The following is a 21,390-nucleotide window of genomic DNA, read 5'->3' as shown; positions in this document are numbered from 1 at the left end:
TCTCTTTACTGTTCAAGTAGGAACTTGTACGTACCTCCTTATCAAAACAGATACAGAGCACTATCTCCCTCGCTTCTGTTGTGCCCAAGGCTCTCAACGATGTGGTTTGCTCTTTGAAAGCACCAAAGATTCCCCATTAAAAAGGTAAAGGAAACAAGCACAGGTGGTGAGTTAAAACATTAATACAAAATAACTAAAATACAAAACACAACAGAACGATAAGAACTAAAAACATAAAAATCAACAGTAGGGGAGAATGAGATTACCTTTGAACAATAAGTAGGAAGGATTTCCTAAAACAATATCAACATGAGGCATTCATCCGATCGAAGATAAATAATGGAATACAAAAGATAAAATTGAAAAAAAACAATGTTAACCCAGAAGATTAAGAATAAAACAACTTACCTCTTTCTGTCACTTCCATCAGTGAGGAAGAAGTTCGGAGGAAGAAATCGAATAGGAAGAAGATCAAAGAGGAAGAAATTGAAGAGGAGAAAATCGGAGACCGAGACTGAGATTGAGAGTAAGGAATCGAAGAGGGATAATGAGGAATAAGAAGAGAAAATCCCCCCATTTTGCTAAATTGCCGCTTGACTAGTGACAAAGGGTGATCTCTGTTCCCTGATTCCCATCGAGGAAACAAGAGCGGAAGAAACGAAGTCGAAATCAATTGACTTCCCGCTCGACACTTCTGCTCAGACAGAGCTCTTGATTTCCCCAAGTCCCACCTCCCGACTCCCCAAATCCCGGACCCCTCGTTGTTAAGTTAACGAGCCAGCTAGCGAGCTTTTGAACCGAACCATGGTTCGCTCGAGCTCGACTTGTTAACTTAAACGAGCCTTATTCGGATCTCAAACTCGGTTCAAGATCCAAATAAATCGAATTGAAGCTAGCTGAAACTAAGCTGAGCTTGAGCCGCTCATGAACTGGCTCGGTTTGATGCCACACCTAAATGCAAGTATCGGGAGATCCTAGAAGAGCTACTGCGCTGCTAAGGGAGGCAAAATAGCTTTCTAGATTTTTCTAGAATTTATTTATTGTATTTCGGTCCTTTACACTCATAACTCATGACTCAAGTGACTCGTGACCCGTTTAGGGCCCATGGATCCAAGGAAAATTAACTTATATTTATATTTATATTTATTTGAGAATTAAGTTTGGAATTTTTTAAAAACATGAAAATAGTTATTAGGGAAATTTTTTACCATAATATTTATGAAAATAAAAAAATTCAGTAAAAATGCCAAATGTTTAATTATTGGCTAAAAATTTAAATTTTTATTAAAATTATCTATTGTTAGTGGGCTATTTCCGAAAAAAAATCGACAAAAAAATTCTCGTGAATAGTTTATCCACGAAAATTGTATCTTTTCTCTTCAATTTTTATTAACAAAAATAGATTTTTTTAATCTCTAATGGCATCAAATTCATATCTTGTAGTAATATTGGATGTTTTGCCCATGGTTCTTGGGTAGAAACCAAAAAGAAAATACATCCGAGGTGCACCATATATGTGCAAAAATGTGTTCGCATGGGAATGATTGAAATAAATTTTGTTTTTAGTGACGAGAATTAGGGGTGAATTCTGGATCCGATTTGTTTTTGGATATTTAGATAATCGAATATTCAAAATCCAGAATCTAGGAAACTATCAAATCCCATCCGTCATTCATTGGAACCTATTTTTGACATGTATCCCTTTTGTGGAATTTCAAGTAATATTGGACCAACAAGAACAAAATTTACAAATTCCATAACCACATTGGCAATAGTTTTGAAATTGTAAAATTTTTGGAGAAGAGAAATAAATCATTGACTTGATTAATAACAAAGTACAAGTGCTTTTATTTATAATAGAGGAAATAAGTACAATCAAATTACAAATAAACTACCCAATGTATAACTCATAAAGATAACTTCTAGAATAATTATACAACTGAATATAAATAGAAGACTAAAATAACTAAAACTCCTTTTAATTGAGAAAGTCTTGTGAAACTATGAGACTCCCGTAAGATTTTACCATATTATTTATTGCTCTGTCAAACTTCTTGTGAGTGCCGTATAAGACTTTTCCGTATATGCTCTTCAATACTCCCCCTCAAGCTAGAATTTATAACTTCAGCTTGTAAGGAAAATAATTTTTGGTCTTTAATCTTCTTTGGCTGATTTTTTTTTTCATATTGTATTTCCTTTATTCTTGTCACTTGAATTTTGATTACCATAACATGTGGAATCCCTTATTGTAAAATTTACTTCTTCTCAAATGATAGCAATAGCCATACTTTAAATCGGCTAGAGGAGCACAATGCAGTACTCAACTCCTACACTGAATTCTTACACATAATAAAAATAAGAAAATGATGTATATCAAATCAATAGAGTAATGGAAGTGACTAGCCTTGATTCACTTTGTAGAATCCTTTATAGTAGGTTTTGTCATCTACCTCATCCTTTATACTTCTCATTTTATTTGTCACCTTCGAGTTGGGAGGTAATGGTATTTATCCTACCTTGAAAAAAGAAAAAGACTATAGATTATCTCCTTCATCAAGTTGTCCCAAGGATAACTACACAATCTGACACAAACTCTCAAAAAATAAAATAAAAAGGTAATAAAATAAAAGAAGTCAAAACCAACAAAAAGAATTTCAAACATAATATAGTAATAATAATCACTAAATATAGTAATGTTTGTCACTCAAATGACGGCAACAAAAAAGACCACATAGGGCACTAGTAAAAAGGTCTCAATGGACTTTTAAAAACACATATTTAGTAAAAGCGGAATCAACCCAAGAAGCTTAATAAGGGATTGACCTAAAAAGGTAAATGAGAGTCCAAAAAGAGATGAGAAGTAACAACAATCTAAATCAAACAAAGTTTTTAAAGAAAATAATGACTTGCTTATCAAATAATGAGTATAACATTTTTTTTAGAAATTCTAGGAAAAATTGTAATGATAGAAAAACAAGTTGAACCAAGTATGACCTCAAGGAATATCTAGGGGTTAAGTATAATTATTGGGATAAAATTGCATAAGTTACACAACTAATACAATCAAGCCAACACCCTGGGCCAAATTGCCTCGTGTAATCTCGATAGCCAATAATAATTTAATTAAAATGATCTTTTTGTGATAATTTGAATTGAACCAAACCAATTTTGTTGGTTTAAAACAAAAGAGTTTGATTTGAATTCGGACCTTGATGGTATTGTAGACTCTCCATCCTCGCTATTGTTTGTGAAAATTCTTCTCCTTTCATTTTTCTCAATCTCAAGAGACTGTTGAAATTGGTATACCGGAATTGGTCTCCTATAGTGTTGCTCATGGCCGATTGCTATGTGCTCATCTCATCCCCATAGATTACCTTGTCCTTCTCAAAAACCTTGAAATAGGGAAGATCCTCACGTAGATACTACATTCTTGTAGGAACCAGGATACTTGTTTTGAAAAAACATCTCCTCCTAAAAGTTGGACTCCATTTTGAGGAATTCCCACAACTGCACTGCATCGTGGTAACACCACCAGACGAGCTTCTCGCTATCGAAAGCCAAATGCCATTGCAAATCCTCTGTGCCTTTAAATCGAAAGGTGAAGAAGATATCTCAATGTTTTTACAGATTTCCCATTGCTTCCTCAAGATTTTGAGGTTCCCAATTCGACACAAAACTGTAACTTGAGAGAAAGAAGATGATTGAGTAGTTTCAGCATACAAGAGTTAGAACCAATCACCGCAGCTGGTAGCAAAGTTCATCTCTCCAACTGGGAAAAAATTGAAGCACACTAATATGAATGTTCAACTATCTCTTGACAATCTGATCGATGAGCTTCATTCGAGTTTCATTGTGGACATAGTTTCCCTTGCTTTGAAATTGTTAGCAAGAGTTGTATCCCTATAAATCAAAGGAAATCAGAGGAGGATTTCCTCTAATTTACCCTCCGAGAGATTACAAGAAAGAATCTTGTAATCTATGTACTCTTTTTTTTGGATAAATATGTAAATTGAAAAATGTATGATGAGAATTGAAAATACAAAGAGTTTTTCTTTACATGAAATCAGAGCTAGAATAACCAGTTTGGCGACGACTGTAGGAGAAAAATTCCCATTCAGCGAGATGCATGGAACTGGGAGACAAGCGTTCATAAACTCTTCGTCTTCCTGCGCCTTCATTGTAGAAGGCGAACAATTTAAAATCTTCTCCGGCGAACCCCAGTGCAGCGCCACTACTGGTGCTTCAACGGACTAGGTGAGAAACTCCAATCCGAGAGGCTCGCTTTGCCACCGGTGGTTGTTTGCAATGAGCTGTTCAACAAGACTTCTCATCCCTCGCTGAACCCCCCTCTCTTAGTACCGCGCCCAATGATCTCCTTGGTGAGAATATCCTAATAAGACAAAATAAAAGATATATAAGCACAACACAATTTTTATCTTTGGTAACCTGGCTTACAAATAAAAACTCGTGAGAGAGAGAGAGAGAGAGAGAGAGAGAGAGAGAGTAAGCATAAGCAAAGTATTAGACAAAGGTAGGGCTGGTGAAAAAATCCCCGTTCCTGCCCCTATTACTGAAGAAATAACTCCATTAGCATTGGTAATGCTAGTTCGTCGGGGAGGAGAGGTCTAAGAGAAATCATTCGCACCAAACCTCATATGGTCTGTTGCTTCTGAATCAAGTATCCAAGTGCTGCAATTAGCCTCTCTATTAGATCAAAGGAGAACACTACTTGGAGTATAATTTGAACTGTTGGCCAGAATAAGGGAAAGATTTGGGTTAGCTGCAGCCTTGCCCGTGTCTTCATTATTCCCACCCGCATCTCTGCTCTTTCTAGCCTGGAGTTCGTGCCACCAATAAGGATACCCGTGTAGCTTGAAACAGGTCTCACAGGTATGCTTCGCAATCCCACAGTGAGAGCATGTAGTTCCATCATGATTTGGAGTGGCACGTGATTTGGAGTTGAAACTAGATTTGCCACCATGCAAAGAGATTGACCTAGAGTGTGTTGGAGAGTGCGAACCATGTTTGATGCTTTTAGATGCTAGAACTACTCCTGGAGAATCATTGGAGTTACCAGTCGTCATCACTGCTTAATGGATAGCCTCTCCGCGGACTTGAGCATAGGCTTTCTCCACGGATGGAAAAGGTTGTATCTGGAGAACAATACTCCGGATATGATCTAGGCAATCATCGTGACCATACAAGAACACATATACCGCTCTTCTCTAACCAAGGTATTATACTGTTGTAAATCGACTGGGCATTCCATCAGATTTGGTTGGCGGAAGTTTTTTTCATGTTAGAGGCACTGGAGATTATTGTAGAATTTTTCAAAAGAGACACCAGACTGTTTGAGATGTGTCACACGTCTCCGGAGATAATACACCTGAGAGCTGTCACTGCCATCAAAATATGTAGTAGCAATGGCATCTCATACCATCTTAGATGTAAGAAATCAAATGAAGTTGTTGATGAGGGAAGAATCCATGGAATTAATTAACCATCTTTTGATAATAGCAATGTTTGTGCGCCATTGTTGAAATGTAGGATCCTTGTGAGGAGGTTGAGTGAAATTGCCATTCAAATACCCCTGTTTGTTTTTGCATGAGATATACATCTTGACAACCTGGGACCAAAGTGCATAGTTGGTGCCATCCAACTTGATTCTGATCGGTGCAACAATATCGGTGGTCTGATCGGAGCTGAAGCTTTGCTCAAAGCTTCAGTCATTTTCATGGTCAACTTGACCAGAGTAGATGAGGATGGAGATTCACTAGACTAGAAATTGAGTCCAAGTAGAGTCTTGATCTGAGGCGGGTCCGAGTCTGGTCCAGTCTGCTAGGTGGTTCTGACTTTGAGTTTGCTACAATCAATCCGAATCGGTTCGATCCAGGTCTCTGCCACTTCCTAAGTTAGGAAATTAAATCACGCGAGACCATCGTCCCTACGACACTGATTTATGAGTTTGGATTATTGGGGTATATGTAGGCATACACTCCAGTAGTTCAATTCAGATAATAAATTTAGGATATATTTTTGTTTGGAAAAGAATATACCTTGCTTAAATCTAGCTAACTTCAATTCCTAGAAAATATTTGAGTGCTTCTAGATTTTTATGGGAATATGGTGTGAGGAGAGTTCACTTACAAAGTTCTTGAGGGATTCAGACAATTCTTTTGTACATACATAATTGGCAATTGGATATATTGATATTTGTTCCTTCACTTCAGGAGAATATCTGTTCGGTGGTTTGCCCCGATTATACCTGATAAGTAATGCATAGCCACTGACAAGAATATCCACGTCATTAGAATTTTGAAGTGTGGCAGGAGTACTTACCTCACTGATATTCTCAAGAGATAGGTTGTTGGATACTAAGGAGAGGAGGGGTACTGCTGCTTCAACTTCGGGAGATGTCGGCTCTAGATGAGGTTTTGCTACTTCAACTTTCAGAGACCCTAGGTGGGTTCAAGCTATGAAGGAAGTGATGGAGGCATTAATGAAAAATAAAACATGAGTCTTGTTCCGTTACCTGAAGGTAAAAAAATAGTTAGGTGTAAATGGGCATTCTCTATCAAGTACAAATCTGATGGATTAGTTGAACGGTACAAGGCAAAACTAGTAGCAAAAGGATACACGCCAACACATGGCGTAGATTATCATCAGACATACTACCAGTGGCCAAACTAAGTATTGTGAGGGTGTTGTTGTCTCTTGCAATTAACCTTGATTGGGCATTATACCAACTTGATGTTTTTCTCCATGGAGATCTTAAAGAGGAAATCTATATGGATGTTTCTCTAGGATATATGGAAAATTCAAAAGAAAAAGAGGTGTGCAAACTACAATGCATTGTATGGCTTGAAACAATCTCCTAGTGTTTGGTTTGGGCGATTGAGTTTGATAATGAGAAAATAAGGTTTTCGACAAACTAATTTAGATCATACGCTATTCTTAAAGCATCAACGGGGTAAGGTAATAGCTTTGATAGTTTATGTAGACTATATGATCATTATAGGAGATGACCTAGAAGAAATAACAATACTTCAAGACCAACTGGCAACAAAATTTGAGAAGAAAAATCTGGGATGACTCAAATATTTTCTGGGAATTGAATTTGCTAGATTTAAGCAAGGCATATTCCTTTTCCAATGAAAAAATGTCGTAGATTTATTATCTGAAGTCTGACTACTGGAGTGTAATTCTCAAAATACCCCAATAATCCAAAATCATATGCTTGGAGAATACCCAAACCAAGTGCCAATAGATAAGGGAATGTACCAGAGGTTGGTTGGGAAACATATTTATCTCTCCCATACACAACTTGACATCACCTGTGTAGTAAGTTTATTAAGCCAATTTATGCATGTTCCAAGTGAAGATCACATGAATGTTGTGAATCAAATTCTTCGGTACCTAAAGTCCTCTCCTGGGAAAGGATTTATGTTCTCATGACATAACCATCCACAGGTTAAAGATTATACTAATGTTGATTGGGCATGGAATATTTCAAATAGAAGATCCACCTCAGTCTATTTTACGATCGTTGGAGAGAACCTAGTTACATGAAGAGTAAGAAGCAAAAGGTGGTAGCATTATGAAGTGTTGAAGCCGAGTTTCGTGGGATGGCTAAGGTTCTTTGTGAGCTTCTTTGGCTTCAAAGATTATTAATCGAAATCAGCTTTGCCCCAAGTCATGAGATGAATTTATTCAATGATAATAAGGCGGCTATTGCCATTTCTCATAATCTGGTTCAACATAATTGGACTAAACACGTGGATGTAGATCGACCCTTCATCAAGTAAAACCTTGAGGCAAAGATAATTCAATTGCCATTTGTTAAATTTGAAGACCAATTGGAAGTGATACTTACACAAGCGGTATGCGGCAAGAACTTCTACAACTCATTTGGCAACTTGGGGCATCAAAGATCTATATACACCAACTTGATGGGGATTGTTAGCAAGAGTTGTATCTCGATAAATCGGAGAATTTCCTCTGATTTATCCTCCGAGAGATTAAAAGAGAGAATCATGTAATCTATTTACTCTTTTTTTATATAAATATGTAAATTGAAGAGTATATGATGAAAATTGAATATACGAAGAGTTTTTCGTTACAAGAACCAGCTTTTGAACCTACAGAATTAGTGGATATGGGATATGCTGCGCAAACTGGTGTTGTCGAGAGTCATCGTCATAACAAGAGCATAAACAAAAAAGGTGTAACTATTGTGAGCGATAAGGAACCGCAAATAATAGAGCTCTAGAGGTTGTGGAGGTGGAGCGAGGACTTGGCTTTTCTGGTTGCTCGATGCCGATGGAGGCTAGGGCTAGGGAAGGAGAGTTGCGAGAATAGAAAGGGAGAACTGAGATGAGAGGGGTCGACGGGTAGAGTCAGGAGCAGTGGATTGTTGGAGTGATGACCTAATGACTCAGGGGAGCCACGGACACCAACGGAGGAGAGATTGAGTCTCTCAAAGGCAAAAAGGGGAAATATCTTCGGGCATGAGGTTGAATAGGTTGAGATTCCGGACAATGGTGAAATTGGGCGATTTAGCCATTTAGGTTTCGATTCCGAATCAAACAGCACTAACAAGCCATATGCATAAAAAGTTTGGGATCCCAATGAATTCAGATTCGTATTTGCCGCCTTACCGAGAATTATTGTAGAGATGGGTCCACTTACTGTGTCTGCTTCTGCTGGCATGACAACGAGAGGCGGAATAATACAAAAGTGCTACCTACTTCAAACGGAATGTGCATCTCCATTCGCTGTACGTCACGTGACCTATTAATTGATAAATAAATGGAGGGATGAGAATTAATAAATGGAGGGATGAGAATCTTGCAGTCCTGATGTGAGCTCGATCAAGGTCTGGTTTTAAAGTTTTAGAGGTACCTGCCTCTACCGATTCCTTTCCTGCAGCTTGTCTCGAACTTCAGTGAAATTATGGAGCATGTGGAGCAGGATGAATCTCCCAAGGAGAAAAGAGCTCCTCACGTACTGGTGTTCCATTTCCCGGCGTTAGGCCACGTCAATTGCATGCTCAGGCTAGCTCGGCTGCTCTGTTTGTTCGATATTCGTGTCACCTTCATCCACTTCGAACATAACTACGACCGTCTCCGCCGTAACACCCACCATCTCGACTATTTCAGGCGATGGCCTTCGTTTCAGTTCCGTACTCTACATGTAATTTATTTGGAAAATTAATTGATCATAGATTAATTCACGATTCATATATAAAAAATGTCTAATTTAGGATTCATAGATTTTAGGAAGTAGATACTCCCAGTCTAGATTTCACATATTATTCCAATTGGACTCTTATTTTTGTAACCCAATGAATTATATGTAAAATTGATTAACGTGATTGTAGGAAATGTATTGTTTCTGTGATTCTGTTACAATCTGTGATTATATTCCTTAATTTTAGTTTCACATATTATTCCAATTGGACTCATTTTTGTAACCCACAAACATGTAATGAATTATATGTAAATTGATTAGCGTGATGATAGGAAACGTATTGTTTATGTGATTCTGTTACAATCTGTGATTATATTCCTTAATTTTAGGATCTAAAACCTAAAATTAGTATATAATGTATTATAAATAACCTCATAGACACTCAAATCGTCCTTACCGAAACCCAGCAGAACGTCGGAACTGTCGGAACTGGTCTATGGCAAGAAGACACCTATTGCATTGAGCGGCTCGACTCCAAACCGCCCAAATCTGTCCTCTACGTTAGCTTCGGAAGCTACACCGTCGTCACTAGCGAAGAGCTGTTGGAGTTCTGGCATGGTTTAGTGAACAGCGGGAAATTTTTCTTGTGGGTTAGCCGGCCCGATCTGATTTCCGGCAACGGGATAGTGGATCAGATCCCGGCGGGGCTGGACGATGGGGCAAAAAAAAGAGGGCTCCTGGTAGGTTGGGCGCCGCAGGAACAAGTGCTTGCTCACGAGGCAGTCGGGGGTTTTTTTACGCATAGCGGATGGAATTTGACGCTGGAGAGCATCATCGCTGGAGTTCCAATGGTTTGTTGGCCATATTTTGCTGATCAACAGATAAACAGCAGATTTGTTAGTGAAGTTTGGGGTCTTGGTCTGGACATGAAAGATAAGTGTGATGGGGGGACAGTGGAGAAGACTGTGCGAGAGTTGATGGAAGACAAAAGAGAGAAATTACAGAAATCGGCGGACAGGATGGCGGAGCTAGCGAGAAAGGCAGTGACTCAAGGTGGGTCATCGTATGAAGTTTTGAGAGGTTGATCGGAAGCATTAAATCCGTGTGATTTCGAAGCTTTCCACTGGATCAAGTTGTTTCAAGTTGTTTCAGGGCGCTTCTTACAGGTTATTCCAAGCATTTGAGAGATAATAAACTTCGTGAACCATATTATATTATGGGAATTTTACCATTTGAGAGATAATAAACTTCGTGAACCATATTATATTATGGGAATTTTACCAAAATTCTGGTTTGAAACAATTTATTTATGAAAATAATGAGGATCTCAAACTATTTACAAAACTACTGAATTTTGACCGGTCCACTGTATATGTGGACGTAAGCTTTGACTACTTACGTATCACCCCGTCATCATAGTGATTTTGTATATGAACACAGAGGTTGCCATGTCATTATTATTGACACGTCATCTGCCACGTAACTTACCACGCCAATATAAATTACCTTCTTTTTGCCCTGTCATCTGGTGCCACGTAAGTACCCGCCACATTAGCCCTCACATGTTTTTAATTTTAATCTCTTCCATATCTTTCTCCTCGCCTCTCGTCGCTCGCCTGCTGCCGCTTCCCTTGTTGCCGTTCGCTCCCCTGCTGCTGCCCCTCCTGTTGCCGCCTCCCCTGCTGCCGCCTCTCGGCCTCGGCCGCTCCCCTACTACCGCCGCTCGGCCTCGGCCGCTCCCCTACTATCGCCGCTCGGCCTCGCCCACGACGCCCCCTTCTCAACCACTCTCTCTTCGTCTCAGCCTCATCTCTTGTTCTTCTCTGTTCCCCTCTGTTCATCCTCTCACTGCCCCTTCTCTCAAAACTTTCTTCTTCTCCGTTCCCCTCTGTTAATCCTCTTGTCGTCCTTTCTCTCAAAACGTAGGAGGCTGATTTTTAAGGGTTTTTGTTAATTGAATCGAATTACTGTATTTAATTATAATGTTGATTTGAATTTAAGTGTTTAATTACTGTATTGATTGTTTTGTGATTTACTGTTTAATTTCTGATTTTATGTTAATGAAATTTTTGCCAAATTAAAATTATTGTAAAGTTTTGTAAGATTTTTAATTAAATAATATATTTTTTAATAATTTATTATTTTTTATATAAGGTGATAAAAAGTATACAAATAAATTATATTTTTAAACACAAACAATTTTTTTGTGTATATTTTTTAATTTATAAATATTTTAAATGGATAAGATATGGGTAAGACTTGAGAGTAATTTTTTTTCTATTTATAAATATTTTAAATGGATAATATATGGGTAAGACTTAAAAGTAAAAAAAAAATATTTATAAATATTTTAAATCCATAGTAAATAGGTAAGAGTTAGATTATTTCTATTTATAAATATTTTGAATTTCTAAATATTATTATTTTTTAAATAAGGTGATAAAAAATATACAAATAAATTGTATTTTTAAACTCTAAAATAAATTTTTTGTATATTTTTTAAAAATTTTAAATATTTTAAATCGATAATATATGGGTAAGACTTAAGAGTAAGATTTTTTAAATTTCTAAATATTTTAAATCCATAATAAATGGGTAAGAGTTAGATTTTTTCTATTTATAAATTTTTAAAATTTATAAATATTATTATTTTTTAAATAAGGTGATAAAAAGTATACAAATAAATTGTATTTTTAAACTCTAAAAAAACTTTTTTGTATTTTTTTTATTTATAAATATATTAAATCTAATTAATTTACTTATTTTATTTTATTTTTTAAAATATGAAGAAATAAAAAGTGTAAAGATAATTTTTTTAATTAATAAATAATTTAATTGATATTAAATGGTGTTAAATAAATAAGAGTTAATTTTTTAATTATTTATTAAAAAATTTTAAATAATTTTTTTTTTAGATATAAGGTAATAAAAAGTGTATTTGATTTTTTTCAATTTATTCAAAATTTTATCATGTAATGACGTGGCAGATGACGTGTCAATAATAATGACGTGGCAGCCTCTATGTTCATCTACAATATCGCTTTGATGACGGGGCGACGCGTAAGCAGTCAAAGCTTACGTGTCATCTTTGACTGTCCACGTATACTGTGGACCGGTCAAAGTTCGGTAGTTTTGTAAATAATTTGAGATCCTCGTTATTTTCATAAATAAGTTGTTTCAAACCGATATTTTGGTAAAATTCCCTTATATTATCAACAACGGAGTTCCGAAGCGAAAGTAAAGGACAGACAAAACAGTGTCACTTGGTTCCCTTGAGTAATAATTTTGTCACTTGGTTTTGCATTAGATAGGCAGAGATTTGATCTCAGCCTTTGTTCGTTCTTCAACGATACTGACGGATTAAATACTTCTTCAGATACCAAAGGACCTTCTTCGACCAAACCTTTTTCATTTTGAGCATTAAATGACAAAACATAATCAACCATCTTGTTTTACGGACTCATACGAATAGCCAGATTTCCTCACACTCTACTTTGCCATTTCCATTAATGTTTTGACTCTCTCCATGGAATCTTTTGCTCCTTCATCGTCTATAATTAGTTTTCTCACTTCCCTGACTATATCAGCTCCATCTAGCCCTTTCTCTGGCTTTCGTAAAAAGACCAGCAAAGCATCAGAACCTGTAAAGGATAACCCATAACAACAGTCGAAGATCATTTCCTAGCAGCAACAAAAGACCGGTTCTCTTTATCGGAATTGAAGGCCGAAGACCGGATCTGTTTTACATTTTATGATCAATACGTGTAATCCTGGCCATTCAAGGTTTGATTATCAAATTGATTTAATTCAATTCTTTACATGGTATCAGAGCTCGAGTAAGGATATCCCGTGCATATTTGAATTGACTCATAAATAGGCCATCGGTAGTTAGCGCAGCTTCAAGCCCAAGAAAATAACTGAGATGACCCAAATCTTTAGTGGCAAACATAGAATTGAGCTTACAAGTAAAGTTGGTGATAAGAGAGAAGTTTTTGCCAGTATTAATGATGTCATCAACTTCTGGACAAGAAATGCGTGAGCACGATACTCAGATTCATAACTGGAACGTAATACTGTAGGCTGCTTTTTAGCACTCCATGAAATTAAATTGTCACCAAGATAAATAGAGTAACCAGAAGTAGAGTGACGAGTGTCAAGAAAACCCCACCCTCTTTTCGAATTTTTCTACTCTAAACTTCACGTTTGTTCCAATCTGACGCTCAGCTTGCGGGGGGTTGAGTACCCGTAACAACCGTCAAAGACCATTTTCTAGCAATAACTGAAGACCAGTTCCCATTACTGGAATTAAAGGTCAAAGATCGGAACGAGCGATTGTAAAATTTGTTTTACATTTTATTATAAATACGTATAATCCTCACCATTCAAGGTGTGGTGCTCAAATTGATTTAGTTCAATTCTTTACAAAAATCCCTACCATAAACTCTCCAGCGTAGAGTTCCATTCTCTACGCATAAAAAATCCAGCCACTGCCAGATGTGCTAATACTTCTTGTTGAGGGGTCCATTCCGCGGCCTTCATTTTCTTCTTCGAACGCTAGTGGCAGCTTGACCTTATCTGAGCCCCAATGAAGTTTGGTAGAAGAATCAATCGCTAGGATAAGGGTTGCTTGCTTTTGAGAAGACCCTTTCCACTCTCGTCTAGTTCCACTTTCTCCATTGCCACTAAGCTTCCAAAATTGGCATATCTAACATGTTCAACGTTTTTTTAATTTTGAATGGCACGCTTGTACATGAGAGGCTTGGGTGCCCATGCACTTCTTTCTCTTTTCTCTTAGTCCCTCATTGCTTTGAACAATGAGACTTAAGAGGTTTATAAGCTTTAGTACTCTCTTCATCTTGGATCTCGTATATGAGACACACATGCATACATGCGTGAGGTACCCATGCACACTTGATCAGGCAATTCAGATATGAGGCGGGACAATGAGTACACGTCTCAAGCCTATTTGAGGTATTAATTTTTTTATTGTTTAACATTGACAATAGAATTTATTTGGCTTTATTAAGTTCTATTATTATTTGTGAGTCATATTATTTCCAACAATTTTTAAACAGATTCAGACTTCTGGAATATTAGAATGGGGAAATATGAGAACTCATTAAATAAAATAGACACCTTCATGTAGTTTCTTGTGCTCTACTTCATCATATGCATGTGTCTCATTTCTGCTAGCTCCATACTCTTCTCACAACCTGTTCTTGGCCATCAAACACCTTATTCTTGTCTTGTTCCTGGTGATAAGCTGTTCTTTCTTCCTTCGAAAGTTTTTTTGTGTACCTATTTTATTCATAATACTTTCACACATATTACTACTAAATTGGATCCCATGGCACTTAATTTTATCCTTTTGAGGTACTCTCATACTCAGAAATGATATGTTTTTTTTACAATCCGTCTCTTCAAAAATTGTTTGTTTCTAGTGATATCACTTTTTTTTAGGACCAACCTTTTTATCCATCCATTGATGTCCCACCTAGTTATTCTATAGGCAACTGAGTTTCCTATACCTTTTGAAAAAAATTGATGACCTTGCACCTCATGGTCGTATTGATGAACCTGTGCACCCCCTTGAATCATTGGCTGACACTATACCTGTGGAGTCTCCAGATTCCTCTGAGGTAAGTTCTCATCCCCTTCCCCCTATTTTTGGTCCTTTATTCGATACCTGACCTATTGTTCTTCGAAAAGAACCTAGGACTTGCACCCAACCTTCTACCTCTTACCTCATTGCTCACTTTTATCTACCCATTGGTTATCACCATCATGCCTCAATTTTCTTCTCTTTCTATTCCTCAATCTTATCAAGAGGTCCTTCAGAATCCAAGATGGAAAGTAGTCGTGTGGATGAAGAAATGACAGCTCTTTACGAGAATCAAATATGACACTTTATTTCCTTAGCATCAGGTAAAAAGCCGGTAGGCTATAAATGGGTCTTCACAGTCAAATAAAATTTGGATGGTATTGTGGCCCACCTTAAAAATCAACTTATGGTTAAAGGCTATACCCCATGTTATAGGATTGATTATGAGAAAACCTTTTCCCCCATCGCCAAGCCGAAATCGGTGCATCTCTTATTATATCCGGCTGCTAATTCAAGATGGCCTATCTTTCAGCTAGATGTAAAAAATATCTTCTTCAATGGCAATATTTAGGAGAAAATTTATATACAGCAACCACTTGGATATGTGGTTGAGTGAGAGTTGGTGTGCAACCTTACAAAATCATTATATGGTATGAAACAATCTTTGCGGGCCTGGTTTGATAAGTTTAGTCAAGCAATGATTCGATTTGGGTTCACAAAGTGATTTGTGGACCATTCTATATTTGTCAAGCATACTAAGAAAGGAGTTGTACTAATTGCTATATATGTGGATGATATTATTCTAACGGGTAGTGATTCTGATAGCATTAATCAAGTAAAAAAAAAGATATGCAATGAATTCAAGACGAAAGACTTAGGATTTCTTAAGTATTTTCTCGGTATTGAATTTCTTCAGTCTAAATATGGTATTATCTTATCAGGAAACATGTTCTTAACTTGTTTGAAGAAACAAGAATGGTGGGATGTCGCCCTGATGACATTCCCATGGAGACGAATACGAAACTATGTGTCGGCTCGAGAGAAGAAATCTATATACACCAACTTGATGGGAATTGTTAGCAAGAGTTGTATCCCGATAAATCGGAGGATTTACTCTGATTTATCCTCCGAGAGATTACAAGAGAGAATCATGTAATCTAATTACTCTTTTTTTGTATAAATATGTAAATCGAAGAGTATATGATGAGAAATGAATATACGAAGAGTTTTTCTTTACGGGAAGCAGCTTTTGAATCTACAGAATTAGTGGAGATGGGACATGCTGCGCAAGCTGGTGTTGTCGAGAGTCATCTTCATAACAAGAGCATAAACAAAAAAGGTGTAACTATTGTGGGAACCGCAATTTATAGAGCTCTAGTGGTTGTGGAGGTGGAGCCGTGAAGGTGATGGCCTGACGGGAGCGAGGACTTGGCTTTATGGTTGCTCAATGCCGATGGAGGCTAGGGCTAGGGAAGGAGAGTTGGGAGAATAGAAAGGGAGAACTGAGATGAGAGGGGTCAAGGGGTAGAGTCAGGAGCAGTGGATTGTTGGAGTGATGACCTAATGACTGAGGGGAGCCACGGACACCAACGGAGGAGAGATTGAGTCTCTCAAAGGCAAGAAGGGGAAATATCTTCGGGCATGAGGTTGAATAGGTTGAGTTTCTGGACAATGGTGAAATTGGGCGATTTAGCCATTTAGGTTTCGGTTCCGAATCAAACCTTAGGATTGCAATTCCGGATTCAGATATTTAAAAATAGGGGTTGTTAGTGCACCAGGAGGGTAAGTGACGATGTAAGCGATTATACTCTCACATGCCAAGAATCACTGAATAGCTCCCGAGTAAAATAAGTGAATCAGGATTCCCACCAAACCCGTTCATCCACTTGACTTTACACCTGATGCGTGCACTAACACATCCAATACATTAAGTGACATTGTAACCTAATTCGCTTCCACTTTGACCCAACAACCGCCCTAACAAGCCATATGCATCAAAAGTTTGGGATCCCAATGAATTCAGATTCGTATTTGCCGCCTTACAGAGAATTATTGTAGAGATGGGTCCACTTACTGTGTCTGCTTCTGCTAGCATGACAACGAGAGGCGGAATGTGCATCTCCATTCGCTGTATCTCGTGACCTATTAATAAATAAATAAATGGAGGGAAGAGAATCTTGCAGTCCTGATGTGAGCTCGATCTAGGTCTGGTTTTAAAGTTTTAGAGGTACCTGTCTCTACCGATTCCTTTCCTGCAGCTTGTCTCAAACTTCAGTGAAATTATGGAGCATGTAGAGCAGGATGAATCTCCCAAGGAGAAAAGAGTTCCTCACGTACTGGTGTTCCCTTTCCCGGCGTTAGGCCACGTCAGTTGCATGCTCAGGCTAGCTCGGCTGCTCTGTTTGTTCGATATTCGTGTCACCTTCATCCACTCCGAACATAACTACGACCGTCTCCGCCGTAACACCCACCATCTCGACTATTTCAGGCGATGGCCTTCATTTCAGTTCCGTACCATCCCAGACGGTCTTCCGACGGAACATCCTCGATCGGCGACGCGTGTAATGGAACTTTGGGAGTCAATGAGAACCCGCACGAAGCCGTTGCTCAGGGAGATGCTGAGTTCTTCCTTGGGCGGGCCGGACGCAGTGACGTGCATCATAGCCGACGGTATCGTATCATTCACTTCCGATATTGGCCGAGAGCTGGATATTCCAACTTTTGTGTTTCGGACGGTTAGTGCTTCATGTACCTGGTCGTATCTCTGCATACCAAACCTCATTCAAGCCGGCGAGCTTCCATTTCAAGGTACACTCTACATGTAATTTATTTGGAAAATTAATTGATCATAGATTAATTCACGATTCATAAATAAAAAATGTCTAATTTAGGATTCATAGATTTTAGGAAGAAGCATACATCATCGGAAAACATTTTTTGAAACCAATCTCTGTGTCTCGGTTTGGTATTAGAGCGGGAAAATTCTATTCTCCTTTCCATCACCGAAGATCAGAGGTTTTAACCCACCGTTCCCTCTACAGAATTCTGCCTTACTTTTTTTTATTTTTTCCTCAAGAAGTTTACTTTTTATCTTAGCTTTCCAGTCGAGTAACAAGTAGCAATTATTTTTAAATAGCAACCCTGATAGGATTCTTGCTGGACTATTTAAGTCGTCATTTAAATGAGTCCAGTCGGAGACTCTGCTTGAGAAAATAAGAGAATTATTGACACTCTTGTCTAACGATTCCGTCACAATCTTCTTCGTTGAAAACAGAAGATGCAGACATGGATGAAAAGATACTCGGTGTGCCGGGGATGGAGTCGTTTCTGCGTCGCCGGGACCTGCCAAGTTTCCTTCGAGCCAAAGATCTTAATGACCCAGGCACTCAAATCGTCCTTACCGAAACCCAGCAGAATGCTAGAGCGTCCGCATTGATCCTCAACACTTTCGAAGATCTCGAAGGTCCGATCCTCTCTCATGCCCGAGCCCATCTCCCTTCGATCTATGCCATTGGTCCTCTGCACGCGCTCATCCATTCCAAGCTCGACGACCACGCTCCATCGAACGTCGGAACTGGTCTATGGCAAGAAGACACCTATTGCATTGAGTGGCTCGACTCCAAACCGCCCAAATCTGTCCTCTACGTTAGCTTCGGAAGCTACACCGTCGTCACTAGCGAAGAGCTGTTGGAGTTCTGGCATGGTTTAGTGAACAGCGGGAAATTTTTCTTGTGGGTTATCCGGCCCGATATGATTTCCGGCAACGGGATAGTGGATCAGATCCCGGCGGGGCTGGACGATGGGGCAAAAAAAAGAGGGCTCCTGGTAGGTTGGGCGCCGCAGGAACAAGTGCTTGCTCACGAGGCAGTCGGGGGTTTTTTGACGCATAGCGGATGGAATTCGACGCTGGAGAGCATCAGCGCTGGAGTTCCAATGGTTTGTTGGCCATATTTTGCTGATCAACAGATAAACAGCAGATTTGTTAGTGAAGTTTGGGGTGTTGGTCTGGACATGAAAGATAAGTGTGATAGGGGGACAGTGGAGAAGACTGTGCGAGAGTTGATGGAAGACAAAAGAGAGAAATTACAGAAATCAGCGGACAGGATGGCGGAGCTAGCGAGAAAGGCAGTGACTCAAGGTGGGTCATCGTATGCAAGTTTTGAAAGGTTGATTGGGAGCATTAAATCCGTGTGATTTCGAAGCTTTCGACTGGATCAAGTTGTTTCAGGGCGCTTCTTACAGGTTATTCCAAGCATTTGAGAGATAATAAACTTCGTGAACCATATTATATTATCAACAACGGAGTTCCGAAGCGACAGTAAAGGACAGACAAAACAGTGTTCCTTGAGTAATAATTTTGTCACTTGGTTCTGCAGTAGTCTCAGCCTCTGATCGTTGTTCGTTCTTCAACCATACTGACGGATTAAATACTTCTTCAAATACCAAAGGAGCTTCTTCGACCAAACCCTTTTCATTTTGAGCATTAAAACGACAAAACATAACCAACCATCTTGTTTTATTGACTCATACGAATAGCTAGATTTCCTCACACTCTACTTTGCCATTTCCATTAATGCTTTGACTCTCTCCCTCGAATCTTTTGCTCCTTCATCGTCTACAATTAGTTTTCTCACTTCCCTGATTATATCAGCTCCGCCTAGCCCTTTCTCTGGCTTCCGTAAACAGACCAGCAAAGCATCAGAACCTGTAAAGGATAACCCGTAACAACCGATGGAAGGCCATTTCCTAGCAGCAACTAAAGACCATTTCTCTTTACCGGAATTGAAGGCCGAAGACCGGATCTGTTTTACATTTTATAATCAATACGTGTAATCATGACCATTCAAGGTGTGACGATCAAATTGATTTAATTCAATTCTTTACATGGTATCAAAGCTCGAGTAAGGATATCCCGTGCATAGTTGAGTTGATCGATAAATAGGCCATCGGTAGTTGGTGAAGCTTCAAGCCCAAAGAAAATAACTGAGATGACCCAAATCTTTAGTGGCAAACTTAGAATTGAGCTTACAAGTAAAGTTGGTGATAAAAATGAAGTTTTTGCCAGTAATAATGATGTCATCAACGTCTGGACAAGAAATGCGTGAGCACGATACTCAGATTCATAACTGGAACGTAATACTGTAGGCTACTTTTTAGCACTCCAAGAAATCAAATTGTCACCGAGATAAAAGGAGTAACCAGAGGTAGAGCGACAAGTGTCAGGACAACCCCATCCTCTTTTCGAATTTTTCTACTGTAAACTTCACGTTTGTTTCAATCTAAGGCTCAGCTTGCGGGGGGTTGTGTACCCATAACACCCGTCGAAGACCATTTTCCAGCAACAACTAAAGACCAGTTCCCATTATCGGAATTAAAGGTCAAAGACCGGAACGAGCGATTGTAAAATTTGTTTTACATTTTATTATAAATACGTATAATCCTCACCATTCAAGGTGTGGTGATCAAATTGATTTAGTTCAATTCTTTACAAAAAAAACCTGCCATAAAATCTCCAGCGTGGAGTTCCATTCTCTGCACATACAAAATCCACCCACTGCAAGATGTGCTAACACTTCTTGTTGAGGAGTCCATTCCACGGTCTTCATTTTCTTCTTCGAACACTAGTGGTAACTTGACTTTATTTGAGCCCTAATGAAGTTTTGTCGAAGAACCAATTGCTAGGATAAGGGTTGCTTGCTTTTGAGAAGACCCTTTCCACTCTCATCTACTTCCACTTTCTTCATTGCCACTAAGCTTCCAAAACTGACATATCTAACATGTTCAATGTTTTTTTTAATTTTGAATGGCACGCTTGTACATGAGAGGCTTGGGTGCCCATGCACTTCTTTCTCTTTTCTCTTAGTCCCTCATTGCTTTGAACAATGAGACTTAAGAGGTTTATAAGCTTTAGTACTCTCTTCATCTTGGATCTCGTATATGAGACACACATGCATACATGCGTGAGGTACCCATGCACACTTGATCAGGCAATTCAGATATGAGGCGGGACAATGAGTACACGTCTCAAGCCTATTTGAGGTATTAATTTTTTTATTGTTTAACATTGACAATAGAATTTATTTGGCTTTATTAAGTGCTATTATTATTGTGAGTCATATTATTTCCAACAATTTTTAAATAGATTCAGACTTCTGGAATATTAGAATGGGGAAATATGAGAACTCATTAAATAAAATAGACACCTTCATGTAGTTTCTTGTGCTCTACTTCATCATATGCATGTGCCTCATTTTTGCTGGCTCCATACTCTTCTCACATCCTGTTCTTGGCCAACAAACACCTTATTCTTGTATGTTTTCCTGGTGATAAGTTGTTCTTTCTTCCTTTGAGAGTTTTTTTGTGTACCTATTTTATTCATAATACTTTCACACATATTACTACTAAATTGGATCCCATGGCACTGAATTTTATCCTTTTGAGGTACTCTCATACTCAGAAATGATATGTTTTTTTTACAATCCGTCTCTTCAAAAATTGTTTGTTTCTAGTGATATCACATTTTTGAGGATTGACCTTTTTATCCATCCACTGATGTCCCACCTAGTTATTCTATAGGCAACGTATACCTTTTGAAAAAA

The 21,390-nt window shown here is 38.3% G+C and overlaps 1 protein-coding gene and 1 pseudogene across 2 annotated transcripts; both read left to right on the top strand.

Annotated features, from left to right (window-relative positions):
• Positions 1 to 8,939: 8,939 nt before the first annotated feature.
• LOC137943065 (7-deoxyloganetic acid glucosyltransferase-like) lies at positions 8,940 to 10,428 on the top strand (annotated as a pseudogene).
• Positions 10,429 to 16,987: 6,559 nt separating this feature from the next.
• Positions 16,988 to 19,662, top strand: LOC137935384 (7-deoxyloganetic acid glucosyltransferase-like). Of its 2 annotated transcripts, none has more exons than XM_068780046.1 (2): positions 16,988 to 17,599; positions 18,069 to 19,662. In XM_068780046.1, the coding sequence occupies exons 1-2, from the start codon at positions 17,074 to 17,076 to the stop codon at positions 18,983 to 18,985; spliced, it is 1,443 nt and encodes a 480-aa protein (XP_068636147.1). In that variant the 5' UTR covers positions 16,988 to 17,073; the 3' UTR covers positions 18,986 to 19,662. The 2 variants fall into 2 exon arrangements, with proteins under 2 accessions (XP_068636147.1, XP_068636143.1); XM_068780042.1 differs by having other exon boundaries at positions 18,066 to 19,662.
• Positions 19,663 to 21,390: the final 1,728 nt, after the last annotated feature.

This window comes from Aristolochia californica, unplaced genomic scaffold, assembly GCF_029961685.1.
Source record: "Aristolochia californica isolate CCGP_79_NKW_82.1479 unplaced genomic scaffold, dmAriCali1.0.hap1 SCAF_10, whole genome shotgun sequence".
NCBI lineage: Eukaryota > Viridiplantae > Streptophyta > Magnoliopsida > Piperales > Aristolochiaceae > Aristolochia > Aristolochia californica.
Note: the sequence above shows the minus strand (reverse complement) of the source record. Positions and strands in the feature narration are given on the sequence as shown.